Source organism: Argiope bruennichi, chromosome 4, assembly GCF_947563725.1.
Source record: "Argiope bruennichi chromosome 4, qqArgBrue1.1, whole genome shotgun sequence".
NCBI classification, from domain to species: Eukaryota; Metazoa; Arthropoda; class Arachnida; order Araneae; family Araneidae; genus Argiope; species Argiope bruennichi.
In genome coordinates this window covers 96,195,618-96,223,446 of record NC_079154.1, presented here as the reverse complement: position 1 = coordinate 96,223,446, position 27,829 = coordinate 96,195,618, and the positions used below count along the sequence as shown (strand labels likewise).

At 27.5% G+C, this 27,829-nt stretch overlaps 1 protein-coding gene across 2 annotated transcripts in view; it reads right to left on the bottom strand.

The window, feature by feature from the left end:
- The window catches only part of LOC129967112 (protein Wnt-7a-like), a 114,626-nt gene that overhangs the window by 4,444 nt on the left and 82,353 nt on the right, over positions 1–27,829 (bottom strand). Inside the window, exons 2-3 of one of the 2 annotated variants that reach the window (XM_056081786.1) lie at positions 20,241–20,467; positions 6,653–6,933 (exon numbers count right to left, since the gene is read on the bottom strand). In XM_056081786.1, the coding sequence (XP_055937761.1) occupies positions 6,653–6,933; positions 20,241–20,467 (508 nt within the window). The remainder of the gene's footprint in view (positions 1–6,652; positions 6,934–20,240; positions 20,468–27,829) is intronic. The other variant, XM_056081787.1, reaches the window with a different exon arrangement.

Genomic DNA, 27,829 nt, shown 5'->3' with positions numbered 1-27,829 from the left:
TCTCTAGGCCCATAATCTTGACTAGAGACAAATTCTAGTCTATAAAGATTCCATAGACTCCATTCTCGAACTCTTTGAAATCGCGTTCGACAACGCTATCTAGCCGAAATTTCTTCCCTGTAAATATAAGAATTCTCTTCAAACAAGTGCTCAGTACAGATTGATGCCAGCAAATCTACCAGGTGAAATCACAGTGCCTTCTTGCTTCCTCTTTTGCAAAGTACTCGTTAAACGAGTCAGGTTTTTACATTTTGTTTTTGTTCGTTATGCGAATCTCTCGTCATTCGAGATGCTCGTTAAGAGAGATTTGGCTGTACTGTTTTGCCGAGGAAGTTAATAATTGAAAAGCAATATATGCATTTATTTTGTGATTGAATGCTTCAATCACGCAAAAATGAAATAATAATAATAATATTTTGAAAAATTCCTTCTAATTTGTACCTAGGTAAAAGTAGATTTAACAAGCTTTTTTTGAAGATGTAATTATATATTAATGGAGAAAATTACCTTAAATTTAACAGTTAATATTATAAAATTACATTAATTAATAACTTAAACTTAATAGTTATTAAACCCATGTTTAAAAACTCATTTATTTATCCTCATGATTAAAACATAACCAAAATTAATTGCACTAAAGTCTGGAATTTCTTATTAGGGAAAACATCAAATATTTTTAAAGCCTTCTTTACGATCAGAAAAACTGAAAATATCAGCAAAATAGTTGAAAATTGCTTCCTTATGTTATGAAAAAAAGTATAGAAAAATAAAATTTTAACTACACGATAAAATCATACTATAATTTAAACTATTACATTCCTTTCATAATATATTAAATTTCAGAATTTATCTTATGACAAAGTTATGAGACGTATTTAAATTCACGTCACACTTAAAAGTGCTGAGTGTTTCACGAAAATGACCTCTTAAGAGTATTTTCATGTCGCTGAATGAAAGGATGAAAGGTAATAAGTATTCTTTTGTACTTTATGGCCATAAAAGTTAATCCATTTAAGTACGGCGCACCTAGAATATAAAATTTACGGTGTATGACAATGCGAAGAGCTTATGGTCTATCGGTATGATTCGATGTTTTCCTAGAATTTCAGATAAATAAAATAAATAATAAGAAAGCTCTTAACTCTTAGAAAATTTATTGTTTTTTAAAAGGCTCTAAACTAAATCACAAAATGAACCATTTTTAATGCTGATTTATTTATTAAAGTAATAAAAGTTTAGGTGTAAAGATCATGCTTGTACATTTAGATGATTTGAGATAAATTTTGATTTGATACACTCAAAGCAGCACCGCAGATCCTGCGAACGTCACATCATGGAGAGACGGACTGAAATTAGCGACTGGAGATTTTATAGTTTCGAATCGGGGACTACCCAAATAAGAAATTGCCGATTCGGCGTTTTTTAATTGCTACAGTATTTATCATTTGAAACAAGAGTATAAAAATGATTTATTATACACACACAAACACAAACTATCAGCATTTATAAAGACTGATAATTTTGCGATAGTAACATTTCTGGCTGCTTTTACCATCATCAATAATATTAAAAGGAAATATTCTAAAAATATCTCAATAGTTTATTTATTAAGCATTTTCGACCCCCAGAGGCAGGCAAATTTTTTGCTACTTTAATAAATAAAACGCTTTCGGAAGAAAAAAAAATGAACATACCTTTGGTTTTATCTAGAAGTTAAAAATAAATATTTTAAAAGTGTATGATATAAAATTCAAATGCATTTATGAGAAATAGCCCTAAATTTTTAAATATTTTCAAATAACTTCATGAATTATTTCTTTATATTCACAAACATTTTCAGAAAAAGAAATGATTAAGGATATTATTGCACAGCGTATTTCCGGTATTTTCTCTTTCATTTGCTTGTAATCAGATCTATACACTCAACTAAAAGCCATTGCGATTTTTCGTCAGAGAAATGGTGAGCTGAAGGCTCAAAGGAAAGAAATAAATATTATCATCATTTCCGGACTGCTCTTAGTACGATTTCTTAAAGGACTTATTTAATATTTATTTGTTTTTAACGTTATTTATTTACTTTCGTTTTATTTTGAAAATGAATCATATCCTGTCCTTAAATCTTACATTATTAGTTATTTCAAAAGTGGTTTATATTGGATTTTTTTTTTACAATTGTTAAGTAAATTCAATTTAAAAAGTTCGCAAAATACTTCAAAAACTATTTCGGAAGCATTTGAAAATATTTTTAAAATTTATGCTTTTATTTTTTTTACTATTTAGTGTAAGACTATCTAATCTGTTAGTTAAATTTAATATTATTGTGAATAAATTTCTGTTTGGTTTATTTAATAATTACCGGAAATAAATAAATATAAAAATATATAGAGGAAAAAATGTATATAAATTTACATAACTTATAAAAGAAATTTTTAACTATTAAAAGCAATGTTAATGCAAATAAATAAATTAAAATTCATACAGGAAATACTTCAGGAAAGTAGAACATAGATTTTTCAGAAATTCATTATAGGAAAAAAAATTCGATGCAAAAAATAAAACATTATAAATCTTGAAATAAATGAGTCGGCTGATTTTTTTGTATTCATGCAAAGAGAAAATAGTACTAAGAAATATTTTTTTTAAATTTATTTTTAAAAATTCAAAAGAAATAAATAGTCGAAGAGCCGCTTGACAGAAAAAACACGAATAAATGATAATATACAAAATGCAGGAAAATAAAAGAAAATACAATGAATCAAAAAATTAACAGATAAAAATATATTTACACTTCTCTGGACGATGTAAGAATCAAATAAAAGAAGGTGCAAATCAAATATGAGTTTAAAAATTGAAAACGTTTAACTTTAAAAACATTAAGAATCATATAGAAAACATCAAGATCTTCAGAATATTTACTAAGTTAATAAAATTTGCATAAAAAAGTTATAATTGAATTTAATAAAAACATTTTGAAACTGAATTTTAAGCATTCTGTTTCTCAAACTTCAGAATGCACGAGAAAACAAACGCAGTTGAATATTTAAAGCTACCAATCACGTTACTGATAATTTTATAGAAAAGAGACCCAATAAATATTTACTGGATTTCAAACTAAATATTGTAAATTTTAAACAGATAAATAAAAAGTACATCCAGAAAAAAAATGATTAGTCGTGTGAAATGAGTAAAAAGATATCTTTCAGGTGTTCATTAGAAACAATGTTCTTTGCTTGAAATTTCAAACCATTCTTTGTCAGAGCAGAAGACTCAACGAAATTCGTTATTTCAATGGAAATACGAATAAAGAATACGATTCTTGAAAACTTGATTTAAAAAAATACATAATTTAAATCTAATTTCGATACCTTATTCTTTTAAATCATTTATTAATCTCAAACAGAAAATTAACATTTCTCACATTTTGAAATATTTTAGAAGTAATCAGCCTTTTATAGAATAGAAAATATTTAGCATTTACGAAACCATTGGAAAAATATATAAAATTGGCGGCAATCGAATGAAATGTATATATTTTTATTTTATTGAATTTTTTAAATCAGATTTACAGAAATTCGTTCAAAATTGCAGAAAAAGAGTTCAGATATTGAAGTGCCAGAACAATCGACAAATTAAATATTTTTATTTAAAAGAAAAAAATAGAAAATTCGATTTCTATAAAAAGGAAAATAGCTTAAAAATTGCTGAAAAAACACTTGAAAAAAGAAAAACTGCATTCCAAAGAATTTCTACATCATAAAGAGAATTTAATTTTTAATTTCTACGTAAATCAAATATTCTCAAATTTTTGCCAGATTTTATACAAATGAAAAAAATATTTAATACTTACATTTAATAATATCGGCGTTTATAAGAAAGGAGCATTAAAAGAATTATTGACATAATGCAAAATATAACTTTTCTTATAGCTAATTTCCTGTTTTGAAAATGTAATTAACAAATTAAGTCGATGTATTCCTTTTTTTCAATCTGGCAAATTGCGAAGCTTTGTGCATTTCGATTCTATACGAAGAAATACTTCTTTTCAAAAGAACAATTAACTAGAAAAAAAGAATGTCACATTTTTCACTTGCCAAACAAAAACTTTGTACGTAAAGAGCGAAAGAAACCGTGCATTGACCTTAAGAAAAGCTTTAGGCCAGATGGCATGCAGGAGTTGTGAAATTTAGTTCTCTTTGAAAGAAATAGATGGTTATGCAGAGTTAGGAATCTAAAACGATTTTCTCACCACTTATTCTTCAAAGCCGCCATATAATCAACTGCAAGGGGTGAAGAAGGGGTAGGATACCGTGTAATAAAATAAATAAAAAATAAGCTCTTCGTCCTGTAAGACGGTCCTTATTTTTTTTTTTTTTTTTTGAAAAAAAAAAAAAACTTATGATTATCACTTGCAGTAAAGAAAATTAAATAAGCATTACTCGAAAAATTTATTTATTGCTCTATCATACGCAAATCGTAAAATATTACTTTATGCTGTATTTAACAATTTTAATATTAGCTCTATTCTTTTAGATGAATTATTTTGAAAGTGTTGAGCTGTAAATTGAATGTAAATAAATTTTAATTCGAAAAATAAAATAATTGCAGAAGATATAAAGTCATTTAAATTTTCATACTATTTTTGGATACGAAGGAAGATAGAATCCTTTACATATTTTGTAAAAGTTGCATTTGTTATATATCCTTGCATTCTTTTATAAACATTTCAATTTGTTTAACTTTATACATCGAAATTTTTGCATGAGCAAATTAGGAAGAGCAGAGTTATACGCATTTCATCGTCATTATTTGTATTAAATTTTGCTAAACATTCGAAATATATAACTTTTTTACTAATTATATAAATTCCCAATTTTTATAACACTATGCATCCTATAAATGGTATTAAACACTTTGTTCTATGCTTATAATATTCATCTTAATAGCATGCAATTGTTATTTGCATTTCCAAAATATTTATTACCGTCTGATAAATCCAGCATTGAATGGGATTGAATTTTTTTTTCTTTATTAGTGGAATTTAGATATTTAATTGTCACAAACTTCATTAACCCATTTCTAAATTTTCAGTATTGTTTCAAAGGTTGAAGTACTTATAATATAACAAATATTTATAATAAGGTTTAAAATTAACATGTATCGTATCAACTACTGAAATATACATAGAACAAACATCGCATGAGAGAAAGTAAAACATATATTTAACGTTAATACTAAAGGTAGCGAGGTTGATCCCAAGGTGTCTCAAACAAGCGCATTTTAAATTTATAAACAGTATTTTTAATACGAGATTCCTTTGTATAAATTGTTATAATACACAAAATATATCTACCACTTATATCATTATTTTTAATTAAAATTTGAAAAACTGTTACGCCAAAGAGTTTTAAACTCTCATAGGTGTTCGAAAAATTACAAACTGTTCCAAACGATTTTTCTTAAAATTGTAGAAAGTCATTTGTTTTCCCAATTTTAGCAAAGTTACTCTTATTAATACTGATGATAGCAATAACGAAAAATTTCAATCTGGCAGCAGAATTTTGATTAACGCTCTAGCGGGAGGGGGCAAATAATAAAAAAATATCTTTGAGCTTTCAAGCACGAGAGCATTTTAATTAATGGGGGTCTTATATCATGATTGTTTCTTTCCGAAATATCTTGTCATCTTGATATTGTTCAATAATCGCATCTTCATTTAGTTGCTAACAAGTTGGTTTAATGTAGGATTAGAGAAATAGGACAACGATAGTAGACAAACTTAACCATATATTACCTTCTTTAAGATGAATCTAAAGTGGATGCTCTTTCCCGTAAACGTTATAACCAACAATTTGACAAAAAAAAAAAAAAAAAAAAATGTACTGGCTACCCTTTTCTATGATGGCCATTAAATAGCTGATATTTGTGTATCTCTACTCTATGAGCAGTATTTTGACTAGCACACATGAATCATTCGCACGAGAAATTTTTAGTGTAGTAGCGATTGCTATAGTAAAATTTCTTACCCGAAAATCTGAAAAACAATTGAAAAAAAATGTCTGAAGTTTTGGAATTGCCTGTTATATGAACATCTGTGGATGTTTACGTGAATGAAGGTTCTTGTTTATTCGACCTTGATGGAGCTGGACGGGAAGAAAATTAATATTTATTTAATTTTTTAGTCACAGTTTTGCTTGCTGGTATGAATGCATTTTCGAGTAAAGTTTGAAAAACGGAATTATGCATGTCTTTCAGCTGTTGAAGAATTCTTGAAGAGATTTGGAATTGTAGAATAAATTTAATAAGCAATTGAAATTAGTTGTTAATATCAATTAAATATATACCAATAAATTATATATAGGTCAAGTTTAAAATTAAAACAGTGTTTGTTTTCCACTAAGCAACAAACTTTGAATGTCAAATACACTTCAGAAAGAAAACACCGATTCTGATCTAACCTAGTTAATCACAAAAATATCTAAAAATACAAATTGTTGATTTCTGTCACAACTTTTATTCAGTAACGATTGGTCAGAAAGGTAAAAGGTTTTCTAGGTAATGGCTAACAAAAGTATTTATAATGACATGCAAATTAACTGCGAATAATTAATGTCTATGTCTGTCAATGAGAAATCATTTACAAAAAGATACGCACACAGACCTTTCTTCCAGCCTGATTGTTATGCAAGTTCATGAGGGATCGCGCATCCCCTTCAATCTCCCTGGCATCAATAAATTTCCTGGAGAGCCGGATGCCGTACTTGACGTCCACACTGCAACCTCCCCATTTCCAGTCGTTGTGCTGCATTGCTCTCAGGCCATTCTGACTCTTGTCGCAGCCACAGTCGCTTACGTTCCCTCGACTACAAGACTGTGTTATCACAAACGTCACACCAGCTGAAGTGACACTATATACATAGGCTGCTTCTTTGCTACCTAGAAGAGAATACAGCTTTTAGTTGACGAATGACTTGAGTTTTAAGTTATGTCTGAAAATAAGAAAAGCGCAATTTTTAAAGTTATGAAAATTCATTTGAGATAGTTAGCCGTGCATCCTTGTATACATGCATATATATGCAGATTTTTTAAAGAAAATATCAAATTCAGTCAAAATATTTAATTCTGTTTTCTCGTTTCTCAACAAATTAATTTACGGCTACAAAAATTTTTTGTAGTATTACTGCATACATTAAAAACTGAAGGAATAAAAAATTGCTGGAAATGATCATTACAGTTTAACTAATACGGCAACATCAATATTGGAAAGAAACGATCTATTCCTTTTGTGATGATTTGTTGGTTCCACTTGGTGTCAAAGATACAATATACCAAGTAATTATCCGGTGTAATATGCAACGTGACAAGAATGAGTTTAGTTTCTTTTCCTTCTTGCATTTCGAAATAAATAAACATTGAGTAATTAAATTTTCAGAAAAATGGATTTTTAGTTTTCAACCTAGAAAAAAGATAGAAAATTCAGTGATTAAAATCGAAAGGAGGGTGTAATCTATATCTATACTTAAAATAAAGCTTAATGTGTGTGTGTTGGCACTCTACAAGCCAGATCGTTCTACTTACAGGTACCAAATTTGGCATGTGTAAACCTTGGAGGCCGGCACTTCGGAGCGATTTTTTTGTTTTTAATTAGAATTTTAATTAATTAAAAATTAAGCAAGATTCTGACGTTTTTTCACGATAACTTCCAAAAATATAGTCGCATAAAAATGATTTTTACATTAAGTTAAAGTGTAAAAAAATTATCTTTTCAATGATACTAATGTTTTAACCAAAAAAATTAAATTTCTATTTTTGATGAATTTTTAAAAAATAATTTAATCAAATTTTTCAACATTTTATTTCACACAAAATAAAAATAAAATTTAAGCTGCACATTGCACGCCAGTGGGAAAATTAACTTTTATCAACGCGTTGCTATCATATTGACAAAAGCTTAAATTAAAAAATAAGTTTAACTACCATTCCAAATTAAATGTATAAATTGTAATGTACATATAAATTGTACACGTAATTTTCAGCACGTGTCTGTATGAAATTAATATATATATATATATATATATATATATATATATATATATATATATATATATATATATATATATATATATATATATATATATATATATATATATATATATATATATATATATATATATATATATATATATATATATATATATAACATGATATTTTTTGAAAATTAAAGGCAAGGAATCGTTTTCTATGATATTTTATAATAACTATATTGATAATTCAATTAAACTGTTTTATTTAAGGGAAATGTGGTTTATTATGTGTAAGATATGTACTCTAATCGGAGCCCAGCAGCTAATTTGTAAGCCTTTAGTAATAGATATACATCTGCTAACAAAATAGTCTAAATGAAGTAAATAATCATATTTTATGTAGTTTCAATCCATAAATGTTTTGATGAATTACGAATTTAAAATTTTTACATATATCCTGTGGCTGCCCTGTGAATCATAATTTAACAAAATATTCTTGAGACACTAATATCTATCTATATCTATACTTATATATAAAGCTCCATGTGTGTGTGTGTGTTGGCCCAATACAGAAAAGACCATTTGACCTACAGCTACCAAATTTAGTACGTGTATACCTTAGAGGTCGGGAATGTGCACCTGGGGGCCCTTTTTTTGAATTTTTAATTATTAATTAAAAACCAACTTTCCCGCCAAAAAATCTTTTCATTTTCCCCAACGCCAAATGAGTAAGGCTTCAGTTTTTTTTTTTCCCAACAGTAATGAGGCTAGGGTTAACATTTTTTGGCCGATTATTTCAAACGATTTTGTTTATTTTCTTAATGTTTTATGCATTTAAAATTAAACATTGTTAATGAATCGATCTTTCAGATTCATTCTGAAGTGCTTTTGAATTAAAATAACACAAAATAAAGGAAATTAAAAATTTCTAATCTACATAGCGTTGCCCCAACTGGCGTAGAAAAATTCAGACATTTGCGTTACCGTAACTGGTGTTGAAAATTCACGCATGCGCATTGTGTTCTGATTGTTGACAATATTATCAACGAATGATTCTTGATTTAAATTATTTTTAGGTTAGTTGCATGCTTTTGTAATTAAATTGTATTTATGTTAGTTATATATTTTTTGTATATGCTTATAGTTTTAAGTACATCGTTTTTTAAGTAGTTTTTTTAAACCTATTTTCCACCGATTATTTCAAACGATTCATTTTATTTTCTTAGTGTTTGATGCATTTAAAATTAAACATTGTTAATTAATCGATCTGTTCATGATGAATCTGAGAAAATTTTGTTGACAAATTCTTGAGTTGTTGACAATTCTCTTCTTCTACATAAATTAAGAAAGATATTCTTTAGTGCCCATAAAGTTTAAACGCTCAGTGACTCTGTTATTAGTAATCATATTATAAAAAATGCTTTGTTTCAGTAAAAAATAATATTATATTAATTGCAGATTAATTCTTTCCACTTTAATTTAAAGCATAAATTCTACGGGAACTAACAGAAAATTAGAGAGATACATATTACGTTATGACTGAAGGCCTTTATAATATCATGAGTGAATTATATGACTATCAAAATTTGAAGTTATGAAATATTTTGATGAATCTCTTAAAGTAGGAATTGTGTAAAATATTTAATTATCAAAATTTAAACGAACATTAAGATTGGCGAACCGGCTGGTCGCCAAAGGCGGTTAGTCTTAAATAAAAAGAGTTGCATCCCGATTAACTAAATCAATCACTAAAGAAATCACTTTATGAAAATTTGAATATCATGATTCTATAAAAACGGACGATTTTAGATAACTAAAGATTTAAATTACAAAAAAGCCAATAATCTCCCACGGCTTCTCAAGGGTGGTTGGCCTACATTATAAAAATGTTGATTGTTCTAAAATTGTAATATTGAAAACTTAATAAATTTTTAATGTAATTGTAATTTTATAAATTTATTCTAATTTTATATTTGATTTATAATATAATTATAATTAAATTTGTAATATTATAAACTTAATAATTGTAATATATAAACTTAATAATTTTTATTTGATACGCAGAAAATAGATACGTTTATTTATTTATTTAAAAGTTGCAATATCAAGAATATTTTTCATGATTCCTTAGTACCAAAGGACTGTCTAAAATTTTAAACGATAATTTTTGAGTATATTTAAGACGTATCATTTAATAAAATGAAATGTTATTATTGACATCATTTAAATCCTATTGAAAATAAAACTAAAAACTGAGTTTTAAGATGAATCCGTGAAATTTTTGTTGAATAATTCTTTGAGATACTATAAATTATGAAAATTATTCTGTAGTGCACATAAGGCTTCAATGCCGAACGACTCCCCTTTCAGTTCTCATATTTAAAAAAGAAAAAAGACATTCTTATATTCAGTACAAAAACGTCTTTATATTAATTGCAGTTTTCTCATTTCCACTTTAATTTAAAATTGAATTTTACGGGCGCTGATAGAAAATTAGAGAGAGATGCGTAGTATAATGAACAGAACGGCTTAAGACCTATATCATAGTATAAGTGAATAATATGACCTTCAAATTTTGAAGCCTAAAAATATTTTGCTTAAAAACCTATTATGAGACCAAGTTACATAAAATATTAACTAAACATTTTAAGCGGCATTAATACTGGCGAACTGACTGGTCGCCAAAGGAGGCTAGTATACTAAAAAAACAGGAACCACAATAAAACATAAGCATAAAAGTTGTAACAATAGCTATAATACATGGATATATTGTAAACAGTTAATAAGTGTATTTCTTGCATTTGTGTATTAAAAGAATTCATAATCGATACCCTGTCTTGCAAGACGATCTCTTTTTTTTTTTTTTTTTTTTTTTTTTGTAGCTTTTTGCCTCACAGATAAAAAACAAAACACTGGAAAAAAACGTTTCTGTAAAAGTTCAAATGGAAACAAAAATATTGATATTTTTTTTCTTTCTTTTTATTGTTAGTAGGTACACATAAAAATCGCATAAAATATAAGAATGGTAATCAAAAAGTTTGTACATTTTTCAGTTTTTTTTCTTCAAACTGTACAGCTAACTTTTAAACAATACGCATTTTCTAGATTAGAAACCCATGACAAAAAATGAAATCACACATACTAAATTATTTAAAATTTATATCAAAAGCCAAAAAAGTTTTCATTTCGATATCCTATAATACGTCCCACCCACAAAAATCAATCAGTGTGCGGCTCAAAAATATTTTATCTATACATTACGAAACCAAACGTTTTCCCTATGCACTAATAAAAACCCCTTAAATATTTCGATTTTTGACGATTTTGATATTTTCTGGTTATAACATCAAAATTGTTTTTAAAACTTTATGCTCTCTTATAGCTCAAATCATTTATCAATTCAATGATGCTAATTTGATTATTGTTCTACTGTTCGCTGATTTTCAGAAGTTTTAAAATAATTATCTTTTATTCTAGTTAGAATAACTTGCATGTAATTCCCCAGCATTAATCGAGTATGTATGCTAAATTGATGTTTGTAACTATGTCAATTCTTGTTTAATTTCAGTACATGGGATCAGACATCAGGCATTTGTTGAAAAAAAGCAACTTTTCCCTTCGCAGAATTTTGTCAAAAATTTGAACATACTTGGACATTTTTCTTTTTCGAAGAAGTCTAAAATATGAAGAATTAAAATATCTCCAAAGAGAAATTTTAGACAAAGTTTTTATAGTGGTGAATTATTAGAAAGAACAGGCTCAGAATGATCATGAAAAAACAATTGATTTCTTTCTTTAAAAGTATACTGCTTAACCAGTTGAGACATTGTCTACATGATGAATAGATATTGATCTCGAAAATGTTATTTTGAAATGATGCAGTAAAGAAAATTTCGTTTCTGTAATAATAATCTGAAGACCATGTTCTTTACTGAGTTCATCAGCAATTTAAAAATGCTCAGTTGAGATAGCTGACAGATTTTTGAAACTCAATCATAATTTTGAAAACAAAAAAATTAAGTTATTTAAATAAAAGAGATACAGCTTTTACATTTTTATTCATGGGAATAAAGAATGTTTGGTTGTATAACACACAGGCACAATTAGGGATTGCAATACCGGTATACCGGGATACCGAATACCGGTATTTTGAGCTATTTGTACGATTTTGTAATACCGGTATTCACAAGTTTAAATACCGGTTTTTCGGTATTTACTAGAAATTTTTAAAATTGTCTCCACTAAATGTTCAGGAATCGCCAACATAGCAAAATAGTATACGTTTTTGCTTTTATATCTCCCTAATGGACGAAATTAATGGCTTAATTAATTGCTTAAATCTAAATTAGCGAAACATGGATTATCCCTGAAAGAAAATATTGTATCCATAACGACTGATGGAGCAACAGTTATGAACAAAGTTAGAAAGTTGATTGGTGCAAATCAGCAATTGTGTTATGCTGATGGAATTCAATTAGAAGTAATAGATGTCAAAAAATAAAGAACAGAAGAATCCAAATACTGTGGATATAGAAACTTCGGATTCCAACTTTGAAGAGAGTAAGAGTGAGAGTGAGTGATATTGACAATGAAAATAATGGCAATCTCATTGCTGAAGAAGATATTTCTAATGAGGATGAAATATTAAACAATCACGAATTGCTTCCTATAGTTTATAAAGTTCAAAAAATTGTTAAGATATTTAAACGTTCCCCTATAAAAAATGACATATTACTAAAATATATACTAACTGAAAATAAAACAGAATATATGTTAATATTAGATTCTAAAACACGTTGAAACAGTTTACTTCTAATGATGGAACGATTTTTGTAACTGAGAAATCCAATTCAAAAAGCAATAATCGACTATAAATTAATTTTTCAGATAGTGAATTCGACTCAATATCCAGAACTGCATCAGCTCTACTTCCAATAAAACTGACTGTTGAGGCATTATGTCAGAGAGATTCTAATTTATTAACAGCTAATGCAACAATAGATTTCATGTTGCAGTCACTGAAAGAACAGCATACATCACTATCTGAATAATTATATATTACATTGAAAAATCACACAGTTGAAAGGCATACCGAAATAGAAAATGTCTTATGGTATTTACTTAATTATAATGATTTTAAAAATGAAAATGAAAAAGAAGAATAGAAAATAACCAATTCAAATCTGATTAAGTTTATAGTAAATTTTCTTAAATGTTTTTACCCACAAACCTATACACATTCAGAAGAATACGGTTCACTTATCGAAGATTATGATGGCATCAATGTCGATAGTGAAAAAGAATTGTCTCTTGAACAAAAATTAGAATTAGCAATAAATAAATAAAAAATTCAACGAACCAAAATACAATACAGAAATTTGCTATATCCAAAACCATCCGACGAGAAATCGATTTATTTGAAGATGAGGGATTTAGAGGTAAATACTTGGAAAAAGTATATCGCTCATTCCTAACAGTACCACCAACTAGCGTAGATGCCGAAAGAGCGTTTTTGACAGCTGGTAATTTTTGCACAAAATTACCTTTCAGGCTTAATGATAGTACAATTGATGCATTATGTTTTTTATTATCAAATTTCAAAAAATTTTAATAGTACCACAGACTGAATAGTGATATTTACACTTTTTTTATGATTTAAATAAATAAGATGTTCCTTTACTTTTTTGTGACTCTTTATATACTGTTATATTTTATAAGTTACAAATTATTTTTTGTAACATTTACACTCTCTAATGAAACTGGCAAATAAAACAAAGAAACACCTGTGTTTTCTTTATTTTTCTAAAATTTCTAATACCGATATTAAAACCGGTATCCCGGTATTAAGATCTGAAAAATACCGAATACCGGTATTGAAATTTTGGTCCGGTATTGCAATCCCTAGGCACAATCATACATTATAAATGCCAATCAAGTGCTGATTCAGAATATTCCCGATTTTTTTTATGGGATAGTATGCACAAAATATCTCATTAACACAAGTTCTAATACATTTTTTAAACTTGTAGTGGATGGCACTTGATGTTAATACAGTTTTTTCAAATATTAATTCATTAATTATTAAATTTAATTAATTTTAATACTTTAAATAGTTTTAGCAGCTTGTAATAAAATTTGAAATCAACAGGGAGTGGCTCAATTGGTAAAATGCAAGGATTTCAGTATTTTTCATGTGAAGGTGAAGAATGCGAGCTCAATTCTTGCGAAAGCAAGAACTGACTTTTAAAAAAATATTATTATTTTTTATTTAGTTAGCGTAATTTGTACAATAACCTTTACAAGAAAATGCATTACCTGTTACCACCTATTCGTCTTGAGGTACCATTGCCAATACCATTTTATAATTATATCGGCAATTCTATATCTAATGTATTAAAACAGAAAATTAAGAATAATTATAGTTATCTTTATAAATAAACTTTTAAAGACTTACTGGTAATTTGGCAAAATGTCTGCTTTTTTTAAATTCATTTTCTTATTAATTTTCAACATTTAATATAATTTATAATGACGTTAGCATAAAAGACATTTACTAGACTTTTTTTAAATCTCACTTTTTTTTTTTTTGTCGTTTAACCATGCTGCAAACATTCTCTACGTTAATGAGTATTTGAAAATTATTATATACCTAATTATTGAAAGACAATTATATGCACTTGGGCATGTATTCAGATATTTATTTTGATATCAATCAAAACAGACGTTTCCTTGATAAATCTAACTTAATGAGAGGTTACATGAAAGCTGATAAATTGAAAAACTTATTATTCTTCAAGTTTTTTTCTTTTCCGGTTTTTGAGCGCGACGCTTATTATTGGAAATTTACTCAAATGCCGTCTGAAAGGCGTCATAATAAGTAATTAGTTGACACTAATGGATATAGATTGTTGCCTCCTAGTCCTTTATGGGAGGCAACATAAGGTAGTTCAGGTAGTTTTAACCATTTTATAGACTTCCTCCATAGCTTTTTTTTTGTATCATTATTGAAAAGAGAAAAAAAAAATGTATTCGATAATATTTTATAAGTGCTTTCATCAAACCACTCGTCCCACACTTTAGAGAGAATCGTTCAATTAAGGATTATGTGGTATGAATTTTAATATCAACTAACGCTTTCCCAAAGGAAGAGCATATTTAATTTAATAAAATTACATTTTATTTTATTATGTGAGAAATAAATGTTTTCTTGTTAGATTTGCTTTCAGTGATAAAAATTCTTATATATTATTTTTGTTGGGTTTAGATTCATCGGGATCTATTCAGTAAACACTAAATAAATCATGAACCATTACTGAGCGCCTTTATAAATCAGTTGCAATTTAGATTATGAAAAGTCATATTGTCAGTTTGAAGAAAATAAATGGTATATCTTATTATTTATCTGATCATTTGCAGAATGATAAAAAAATTCGATTTTCTTAATGTTGTGCAATTTTAGCGATATAAGGAACATACTCACTATATAACGGACATAAAATTGTTTAATTTTGTTGTTAGAAAATATTTTTTAAATCTGGCTGGTATTAAATCTTATCTATACTTATAATAAAGCTCAATGTGTGTGTGTGTGTGTGTGTTGGCGCTCTACAAGCCAGGTCATTTGACATACAGCTATCAAATTTGGTACATGTATACCTTAGAGGTCGGGAATGTGCACCTGGGGTCCCTTTTTTTGAAATTTTAATTAGAATTTTAATTATTAATTAAAAACTAACTTTCCCGCCAAAAAAATCTTCCATTTTCCCCACCGCCAACTTTTCCGCCAAAAAAATCTTTCATTTTCCCCACCGCCAACTTCAACTTTTTTTTCTCCCAACAGAAATGAGGCTAGGGTTAACATTTTTCGGCGGATTATTTCAAACGATTCTGTTTATTTTCTTAATGTTTGATGCATTTAAAATTAAACATTGTTAATTAATCCATGTTTCAGATTCATTCTGAAGTACTTTTGAATTGAAATAACACAGAATAAAGGAAATTAAAAATGTATAATCTGCATAGCGTTACCCCAACTGGCGTAGAAAAATTCACGCATTTGCGTTACCGGAGCTGGCGAAGAAAATTCACGCATGCGCATTCTGAATGTTGCCATGACAACCGTTATCAACGTTTGATTTAAATTATTTTTAGGTTAGTTGCATGCTTTTGTAAGTAAATTGTATTTATGTTAGTTATATATTTTTTGTATATGCTTATAGTTTTAAGTACATCGTTTTTTAAGTAGATTTTTTTAACCTGTTTTCAATTATTTAAATTATTTTTAGGTTAGTTGCATGCTTTTGTAATTAAATTGTATTTATGTTAGTTATATATTTTTTTGTATATGCTTATAGTTTTAAGTACATCGTTTTTAAAGTAGTTTTTTAAACCTGTTTTCGGCCGATTATTTTAAACGACTCATTTTATTTTCTTAAAGTTTGATGCATTTAAAATTAAACATTGTTAATGAATCGATCTGTTCATGATGAATCTGAGAAAATTTTGTTGACAAATTCTTGAGATATTACATAACTTAAGAAAGATATTCTTTAGTGCCCATAAAGTTTAAACGCTCAGTGACTCTATTATCAGTAATCATATCATTAAAAAAATGCTTTGTTTCAGTAAAAAATATTATATTAATTGCAGTTTAGTCATTTCCATTTTAATTTTAAGCATAAATTCTACCGGAACTAACAGAAAATTAGAGAGATACATATTATGTTATGGCTGAAGGACTTTATATTATTATGAGCGAATTACATGACTATCAAAATGTGAAGCTTTAAAATATTTGATGAAGAAGCTATTAAAGTAGGAATTACATAAAATATTTAATTATTGAAATTTTAACGAGCATTAAGATTGGCGAACCGGCTGGTCGCCAAAGGCGGCTAGTAAATAATAAATCTTGAAGCACTTCGAGGTGTAGCTGTAAAACGTGCACGCATTTTAGAAAAGGCAAAATAATGCACATTTATACCTTAGATTTGTACAAAAATTTAATTTAAATGTCATTAAATTTTAAAAGGGTTTGTGTTTTCCGAGAGTATTCTGTAGAAATGTTTCGCTTTAGTTTTATTAATATATTATACTTTCTCACCATCTAAGTAGAAAGTTGTCTTTACAACTTTCAAAAACGGCAAATATCGTAAAATTATCTTCTACGGACATTGATTCAGATTTCAGATTTCGTTTTGGGAAAAAGAAACAGCTAGCTGTTTTTATCGATTTCAAGTCGGATTGCAAAATTGCTACAGCCAATGCGTGAATGACGTTAGATAGAGAGGAGGGACAGAGGGTGGAAAAGAATTTCAAGAGAAACCCGAATGAGACCGACAACCGGAATCAATTAAAGTAATACGCTTGTCGAGAAACATGTGATCAATTCTTCATATAGAAGTTTGAAGAGAAGGGGAAAAAAAGTCTTCAAAAACCTCTAATAATAAAATGTTAACCATAAAAAATACATCTGTCTCGATATCGACCATGACCAAAGGTTCAAGAAGTCGGCATTTTACAAGTACTCAATAGCTGATACCGCGGTCTTTATGAAAAGATATTATTAATAACCTACCATTCAGTCAAGTATTGTGAGCGGTCACAAGATTTATGGTTTCACCCAAAGATCAGCCCCCAGATTGGGGGCCTTTAGTTCATGGAGTATGGGAGGGGGTGATATTGGGACACGAACACGAGTAGTATCAGAAAGGTTCGTGGGAATGGACAAGGAAACAGAAGGGACCAACATTTCTGCTCTTCAAAAAAAATCGCACAGAAAAAAAAAATCCTGCACAAAATTGTGTAAAACAGCCATTCAGTAACAATTACTATCGCAGTTTGAAGTTCTAAAGAAAAAAAGGATTGCTATGAAAGGGAAAAAATATTACCGTTAAATCAAAAAAACTACCAAATACCCATCGTTAAACGTTATATATATATAAAGATAGTTTTTTGATCACGGATGAATCACTAAAAATATTCTAATCTATTATAATGATTCTTTTTTCATTTCAATATATACATTTGTCATCAGATATAAAACCATGTTTTCCTTAAATACTACATAATTATTTAAGTAATAATATTAATATTTTAAAGGGTTATATAAATGTTTTTCTCAATTTTTTTTTTCAAAAAATGTCATGATTCATATTTATTTCACTCAAACTAAAAATTACATTTCATTAATTTAAGTTTATAGTGAGAGTTAATTTAATCTTTTAATTTCAGCTTTTGTTCTGCGTTATGACATCACGTTGATAAAAGCTAATTTGTTTAATAGATGCTTAACATGCTTTTACAGGTTAAATTTTATTTTTATTTTCATGAAATATATTGTTTTAAAATATGCTTAAAATATTTTTAGAAATAGATTAAAGATAGAACTAAAACTTATATGGTAACCAATTGACATCATCGAAAAGATAATTTTTTGGTGCTATAATATTTATGAAAGTTATAGCAGAAAAATGTCAAAATTTTGCTCAATTTTTAATTGGTTAAAATTTTTAAAAAATAGCTCCAAGGTATACATTTTTGCCTTCCAAAATATGCCTGAATCAATTTTGGTATCTCAAGGTCAAATGCTGTAGTCTGTAGAGCGCCAACACACTTTCCATTCTATTATAAATAGATATCGAGATAAATTTTATTGGGATATTCAAAAGAGAGTACTTTTCCATACAGCATGCTTCGTTGGAGAAATTCAATAAAATTTTTAATTTTTTGTAACAACTATAGTTGATTTCGTCCCATAGTTAGACAGAAAATCTTGCGAAAATTGAGGGAAAAAATTAATCGCAATGGAAAGACAGTAAAACATTACATTTTTATTCAACTTGTCCCCAAAAATAGCTGCATATTCCCTTGTTTAAAAACATGTAGCATTTATATTAGTGTAAAATGAATACTTTACTTCCTAATATACCAGTATTTTCATATTTGTTCCAGTAAGTTTGTGTCAATGCCTGCAACTTTTCATTAATTTAAATGATTATGTATTGATAATTAAACTGATAGATGTTATTTTTCGATATATTAAAATTAAGGATTATTATATTATAAGAAGAAAGCTAAAATTAAATGAACTGCAGAATTTTTTTTAATTTATCTACCATAGTATTCGCAGAATGAAATATTTTCAACCATTTGATTAACGAGAACATCTCTGATTATAATTGATCTCTCTCTCTTTCTTATATACACACTTACAAAATGATTGTTATGATTGCCCTGCTCATTAATGATACATTTTCCTTTTTTTGCAAACAAACATGCAGTTTGTCAACGTAATTGCCTATCGTTTCTTTATATTGCATATTGTTTAAATATTTATAATTTTATAAATAAACTGAAATGCTAGGAAACATGTTCATTAGATTATTTCGATTTCACTGTAAATGTCGCGCAGATGTGAAGTTTTTCTTAAAAACAAAATAAAATGTCGTTTAATCATTCTGCACTGACTAGCGCAGAATTTGCAAAATGCGCTTTAACAAATTTATTAAAAAAAGTTCTTTATATTAGATGCTCAGAAGCAATAACAGCATATAATAAGCAATTTTTATAATTCCGTAAAAACCATTTTAAAAACCTGTTTAAGAATGTTTGGAAGGAAACCTACTTATTAAGAATTTTCTAAATCCTTTATATAACCTTATACATTGTAGCTGCATGGTAACGATGGAATGATTCAATGTAGCTGAATTTTAAATGTTAAAAAAAAAATGCAGATCAAAATTAGTTTCAACCTGATCAAAACATTATACAAATGTAATTAGTTAGAAGATAAACTCTAAAATTTGTAATTCAGGCAGCGGAATATAAGTAAAGTTATTTCCAGTTTATATAATAAAAAATCAACAAGTATTCTGAAAACAGTCTTTTTTTATGGATTTGACAGCTAGAACGATCGTTTGATTTCAGCAACTCTTATCGAAATTCATATTTGTTTCAGTTAGAAGATAAGAAGATAAACTCTAAAATTTGTAATTCAGGCAGCGGAATATAAGTAAAGTTATTTCCAGTTTATATAATAAAAAATCAACAAGTATTCTGAAAACAGTCTTTTTTTATGGATTTGACAGCTAGAACGATCGTTTGATTTCAGCAACTCTTATCGAAATTCATATTTGTTTCAGTTGATATTTTTGATAGAAAATGAATACAAATCTATTTACGAATTATTTCCTATATAAATAAATTAGACTTACTGACCTACAACTACCACATGTCCAAATACTTGGTTGCTTCCAATAGCTGTACAATTCCACCTGTGGTTACGAAATTGTCTCTGACACTCAGCTACTCCGAGTCTTGTACCTTCACCTATAGCAACTATAATATCCGGTCTAGTCTGACACAACAGGCGTTGAGTATTTGTTAAGCCAGGAATTTTGTTGCAGATATCTGCTGCACGCACTGCAATGACCCAAGACATGGCTCTGAAAAAAAAAAGGGGAAGTTCATTTGAAATTGCAGAGAATATATAACAAATTGTCTTTTGCATAGCAATGTCATCCTTTTATTCAAATTTGAAAAACAGATGTTTAAATATCTTTTGATAACTGTTTTTTTTCAAAAATATGTTTAACAAAGCATACAAGAAATTTTTTTGTTTCAATGCGTAATATTATTGAAGTTTCATATTTTTATAAGAAATAATACAATGGTATTTATAACGAAGAAAAATTAAAAAGTGGTTAATATGAATAACCTTGTTAATAGCATACATCATAATTATGACGTATTTTTTTAAAAAGTCGTAAATTATTTTCATCTTAATTAATTCGATTGAGAGTGTGACATTTATCTTGAAAGAATTTCAAAATTTTTGTTAATTTCATGTCAAAGTATCATCAAGCTTTAATTTTCATTATGTTTAATTTTTTTCGAAGTGTAAAATACATTTTTTTTCTGGAGCTTTGGAGCTAACAAAGCCCAGTTTGAGGGAAGTGACGCTATTTTGCTTCTATTTGAAAAATAATAATAAATAAACTGAAAGTCAGTAAATAATGTCGGATGTTGAGATTATTGTGCTCCATTGATTTATTTCAACATGCGAGTAACTGGTTTCGACGCTATAATTTTTTTTTTTTTTTTTTTGACAAGGTAAATGAGGAACAATTAGGTCACCGTAAAAATTTAAAGATGAGGAACCATCATTGGAGCAGGTTATCAGAAACAATTGATTCAATGGAGCTAGACATTAAAACAAAAAAAAAAACGCCAAATTATACGAGAAGACACTACAAAATTACAGGCACGATATTACTCAGCCTTGTGATCTGAAACTTTTCAAGAATATTCTAGTTCGTTATGTTTTGTCGTACCACATCTCTCATATTCTTCAGATTTGACTCCTTCTGATTATTTTCTACTTCAATTCGTGAATAATGGCTTGTCTCAGCAAAGCTCCTTTTTTTTTTTTTTTTTTTTTTTTTTTTTGAGGATATTGGATCGATTTATGAATGATTTTTTTAAAGATATGTCTTTCTTTCGACATAGAATGGACCGAAAAGATGGTGGGAAAATTAGTGGCTAGCGATGGACAATATTTTGAATAATCAGTTGATACCATATTTTTCACAATAAATTCTTTTTTTTTATCAAAAAATTTCTTAATCACAACATATATAATAAAGTTTTTCCTGATAATATTAAAAATAAAAATAATAGTGACTGAATTGTTGATTACTTTGCGGTATTTTCTTCCTTCCTTAAATTCCAGTTGAAATTTGTTTTTCATTTATAATAATCACTTTTAATTTATTGATTGTGATAATTTTTAATATATAAAACTGAATTAAATTATAATTTTTTTTCTCTCAATAAGATGAGAGACTAAGGTAGATTCTTTTTCGTCTAACTTTTTTTTTTCAAATTCCTTTCAATTCTCAGATAAAAATTAAAAATATTAAATTTTGTAGCAGTCATTGATAACGAATTTATTGCCATTGCACAATTCAGTATTTATTGCGAAGTAAATTATATTTAGGCAACAAACGTCATAAAAATAATATACAAATATAGGTTTGTTACAAATTTTATACTATTGAGAATCTTCGAAATTTTTGAAATAAATCCAAAGATATGTATGAGTTGGCAAGAGCAACTAATTATAGTTGTACTTTAAACATATTTGAAGAAATTAACTATAATTTTTAATTACACTTATTTAAATTAAATGCAGAGAATACTGTTTTATGATAGAAAATATGAATTTATTGTTTGAGTTTTTAATTATATTATAGGGAAAAATCGTCCGTTTTTCTTGTTCGAATTAAAATCTAATCTGTTGAAGTTTTGAATATTCCAATCATAACAATTTTAATATATATTTCGGTATTTGTGCATTAACTTCAGGCCGTTGGCGAACATTGTCAATAAACTAACATAATATCTTTAGCGATTAATAGCTATTATATGTTTAATACAAGTACCCTCATACTTGGTTAAAACCTATTATGGTTGTCTTTTTTTACTACAGTTTTCTCTCGGTAACGCTGCAGATATCAAAGTAAAGAACAGCAAAATTAACAAAAGCCTCGGAATAACGAATTGGACAGAAAAATATAAATTAAATCTTTCCGACAGTATTTAATAATATTTAAAGAACTCTACTAAATTTGAAACAAACACCTGATAAATTTCAAATGAATCCTCAATGTTAATGAGATCCTGTAATCAATGAAAGTATGAGTAAGTTTTCACAATTGTGCATATTATCACGAAAAAAATACCATTTTAGAAAATAATTTGTTTTATTTTAAAAGGAGAAAAGGGCTATTGAAGATAATCTGGTATCGGCGTATAGAACCAAAATGTAATTTTTTTAAATGATAAATATTATTCAAAAGAATTAAAAATACTCAATTTCTGGAAAATCTAAAACTGATAATTTTTACATAATATTGTCATTAAAGCTTTCTTTTTATTTAATTAATTTTATTTAAACTTTTAATCCTTACTTCACGTACATTTAAACAATTTCAAGCTATCAAAAAGGAAATAAAATAAAATTTTTATTTCATTTTTTTTCAAAACTGGCAACTGGCCCTTAACTTCTAGGTAATTGCAGTTATCGAAAACCTTTAAATACATAAGTTGTTCGTCTTAATAAGTCGCTAATTTGGCTAAATTTGTTAATTTTTCTTCATGCAATATTAAAGAAGTTTCCATCCCCATCATTTTCATCCCTTTTGAGTTAGATGGCCCATTTACACATTTCTTACAACATATTCTAAGCCGATAAAAATCCAAATAAGTTACTCTAGTTATCTTGTTAACAAGATAATATAGACAAAGCTTTATATTTATATATTAACTTTTGAACTGAGATGGGTTTAGGTTCTAAGAACCATAATCGATGAAGATCTGCAGAAATTTTCCAAAAATCGTGTTATGAGAAGAATTGCAATAAGTTGTCTTCGTATATGGAATCTACTTAATTATATTTTTAACGCATCTTATTTATATTTATTTTAGAACTCTTGCAAGTAAAAATCACATTTTGTTAAAATTATAAGCGTTTAATGGGAAAACAACTGTTTTAAAACTAGTTCAAAGTTATAATAGCAAGGAGATATAGTTGTTTCAAAAATGATATATCAGAACATAAAAAGATGAATGTATTTATTATTTTTTAAAAAGTAGAGTAATAAAACAGATGAGGCATTCGACAGCTTTGTAAAAACAGACAGGCAATAGAGAGTTCAAAGCAGCACATGCTCCTTTCGAACACTCTCTTCGAATCTCTCATCAGCAATTTTGTCACGTTGACTAACAATAGAAACAGCGCTATTAGAAAAAAAAAATCATCTCGATAGAATTATTCTAGAAAGCGGAACAAAATGTCCAATGAACTTTGTTGACATTGAGATAAAAAAAAAACTGCAATTTTATAGCCGCTTTATTTAAATTCCTGATGAAATTTTCATTTAATCATGTCTTCAATTAACTTTTATATATTTATTGAATGTTTCAATGAGATTAATAAATGGCAGTAAGTTTTTAATCATGATAATAATTTAATAACATAAAGCTTGCTTTTCATGATTTCCCTGTTGTCGATAAAATCTCTTTTCATCTCTTCCCTTTAAATGAGTCAGATAAAATCTTTTATCTTTTGGATTTCTATCTTAACTATTGACATATACAAAAAAAATAATAAAAAAATATTTCTATGATAACGCAAGATATGATATCTTTGGCCGGATGTAATATTTTTTAAATGAGAATTTTTATAATTTCATAGTAATTAAATAGGAATTAAATCGACAAAAAAAACAAAGCTTTAAGAATCAAACCCGATTTCAGTTTTCAGCAAGTGATTTCAGCTAAAGCTATTAAATTATTATGAGATATAATTTTTGTTTTCAATTGATAATTTGTTAAAATATTAAACGACAAAGAACCCTGTAGTGCAATACAGAAATACTAAAAATATCATTGAGAAAGAAGTTTTGTGGATATAAATTTGGACAATTCTTTATTATGAATCAAAAGGCACAAAAAGCACATTTTTGTTGCAAAAACTGGGAAAGGAAAATAAAACATATTTAAAATAAAAGCGTAGAGTTTGTTAAAATTATCAAACTCATATCATAGTTTGAAGAATGCTTGTATAGTTAAGTATTTTCAAAAATGATGAAAATATTTCGCACAAAACATCTATAAGAAACAGGCCGAAATTCCTCATTAAAATATTTTGCATAATCGAAACAAACGTCGGTTAAAAGTCATATTTGGCTTAAATGAAAAAAATTTGGCTGTACACTTGGCAGAAATTAAGTGAGAGAAGAAATAAATTTAACTTATTTTATCATGGTAATGAGGTGAATTTCGATCCATTATAGAACAAATATAGTTTTGATTCATGGAGATCCATAAATCGTGATTTAGTATGCCAAACCATTCATTGATTATTCTCTGGATCAGCGATATCTTTTAAATACCTATATTCAAAAATGTTTAATTTTAAAATAATTGCATAGGAATTGATATTTTGTTAATGTTTGTTAATTGTTTCGCTAAATCATTAGATCATGTATGCTTTCAGAAACAAGTTATTTAACAATTAAAAGCAAAATCTTATTTGGGAAGTTTCAAATTTTTCTCAAAATAAATAGATAAAATGATTTCTAATTACAATTATTACAGTTGATTACGAATAAACTATTGAGAAAAAATAATATTATTTCATTTAATAGAGCACATAATATTTATATCAAAGTAATCCGCATATTTTCGCGATATCAGAGGGAATAAAAATATAACACAAGTTTTAGAATGCACGACCAAATGAAAAATGTTGATATCTGATATAATATTATTAAGTTAATGTGCTAATATTATAGAAAGTTTCTTAATATTAGCACATTTAGAAACTTATGCAAAAACACATTTTCTTGAATAATGCAAGGTTATAATAACTAATCTTTCTTAATTCACAAAAATGAAAGTAATTTTAGAACACAGTTTAGCAGATTCAAATAAGTGTTATACGAATGTTTCCTAAAACTCATCAGCAATTTTGCGCTAGAAAGCGTAAGCGTAATAATAATCGGCGGCATAAATTGAAAAAAAAATTCTTTGTTCCTGACTTTATTAATGTATTATCCATTTCTTAAAAATGTGGTTCCTTTACATTTCAATTTTTTTTTTATTTTGTCAGAATAGGGATAAACAAAAGGTGTTTTTAAAGTTTTGTTGCGAAAATTATTTTCTAAAATAATTGAAAAACCTCTTATTTAATTTCAAATCTAATAGCATATGTATTATCAGCACAAATTTTATCAAAAGAAAAATAATTTGTTCACTAAAATTTCTGAATATATTAGATTGTTCATCATAAAAGCTAGTCGGAAGATTATTAAACTAAATATCACAGAAAATCTTACTTCAATTAAACTAAATAACATTTCCAGCAATGTATTTAACCAAACAAATGAAAAAAATATGAGGATTTTTCTGCCTCAAGAAGACGGTATTGATTGTATTTTTGGGGGCAAAGTTACTCAGTGGTAGTCTGATGGCAAGGTAAAAGGACAATGAAAGTATTGAAAGGATTTCGAGTTCTTTCAATCATAGATCCCCCTATATGAGGGTTTTCTCATTCTAAATATATCATTGTGGGTCAACCTTCTCATACCAGTGTGCCAGGGAGATTTGCAGAAGAAATATTAGCTAGCCAATTTCAAGTCATTCGATAATTTTTCAAAATTATTAAAATCTAACCAATAAATCATAAAAAGTAATTTAAAGAAAGACATTAAATTAGTTAAATTTCATGTGCAATTTTAAATAACAGAAGTTGTTCACTTCTTGATAAATTTAATTTGATAAAAAATGTAAATTTGCAATGAGAATTAAAAATAACAAATATTTTAATCTATTCAAAATAGAAGATTTTGTGCCAATAGTTCTTGATATGACAGATTCCCCCCCCCCCCCCAAGAAATTGCTTCTAAATATATCATTTGTTTGTAGAAGTGTATAGTAAGCATTTTTCATTAATAAGGATTCGCAGAAATAGATTCAATATATTTTAATAAAAACAATGATTTTAAAAAAGATATTAGATAGAAATAAATGGAAGCAGTTTCATAAAAAAATTCATGCAAGTTGTTTAAAAATTTATAAGAAACATTTAATATTAATAAATCCAGTGAATTCAGGTTGTGGAATAAAATGGAGAACATCATCTTCCTTGATCCGAGAAGATTCGAAGGACTTCAGAGTTTGCCTACTTCAGGTTAATACTATCACTTTCTTAAATGAACGCAACTTCACATCACGTTTTCGTATGATTCTCTTGGAATACGAGATGAGAAAAAGGGTGGTTCGGAATGGAACTTAGTCTTACAGATCCAGAAATATTCGGTTTACCCGAGCTCTTCGTATCGAGTCAGAATATCACTGTGGAACATGCCAAACAGCTAAAAACGAATGTAGACCGAGTGTTAAGTAAGGAGAGCGAGGGATTCGCTGAAAAGTTTGACATGTTAACACATCATCTTAGTAATGCTATTTCACATTCTGAAAGCCTATTAAGCAAACATAATGTTTAGTTGAGATGCGTTATCTCTATTGGTGATAATTCCTTAGACATTGCTCCTTTGGATTACCATGTATTTCGACCAATAGTGCTCATCTTGGGAAAATACCATTACCCAAGGTATTTAAAAAAAGGTATGAAAAGTTGCCTAATAAATCCTTTTAAAAAGTTTTAATTATGGTATAAAAAGAAAATTGCTATTTAAAAAATGTCAACGATTTTAGCCAAGAAACTAATAACTAGCTTGACCTCTGATTAACATAAAAATAAAATTGTAACAGCTTTGGAAACCTTAGAAATCATTTTTAAAGGTAAAACAATAATACGAAATATTTTCAAGAAAATGATCTTTTTATAAAGAAAAGTACATTTACTTGAAAAGATAGATAATTTTTCAAAATTAAAAATAATGCATATAAAATACGATGAAAGCAATAACAGCATTCCAAATATAAATTTAATATCCTGATAGAAGCTGCATAGAAACATTTATATGATATTCTTAGTACTAGATAGAGATCAAATGGTAATAACAACACCAGTGATCAATAATAATTCAAACCTTTTCACCAGACGTTTCTAAAGTTTTTTTTTATTTCGATAGATTTAATATGCACCTGACCAGCTTGTACAATGTGGTTTCCATGGAATAGTCTTAGACAAATCAGCTATTAAATCATCTATATTCTGTTACAAATTTTAGAGATGGAATTATGTGAGGTACAAAAGAAGAAAGAAAAAAAGCTAA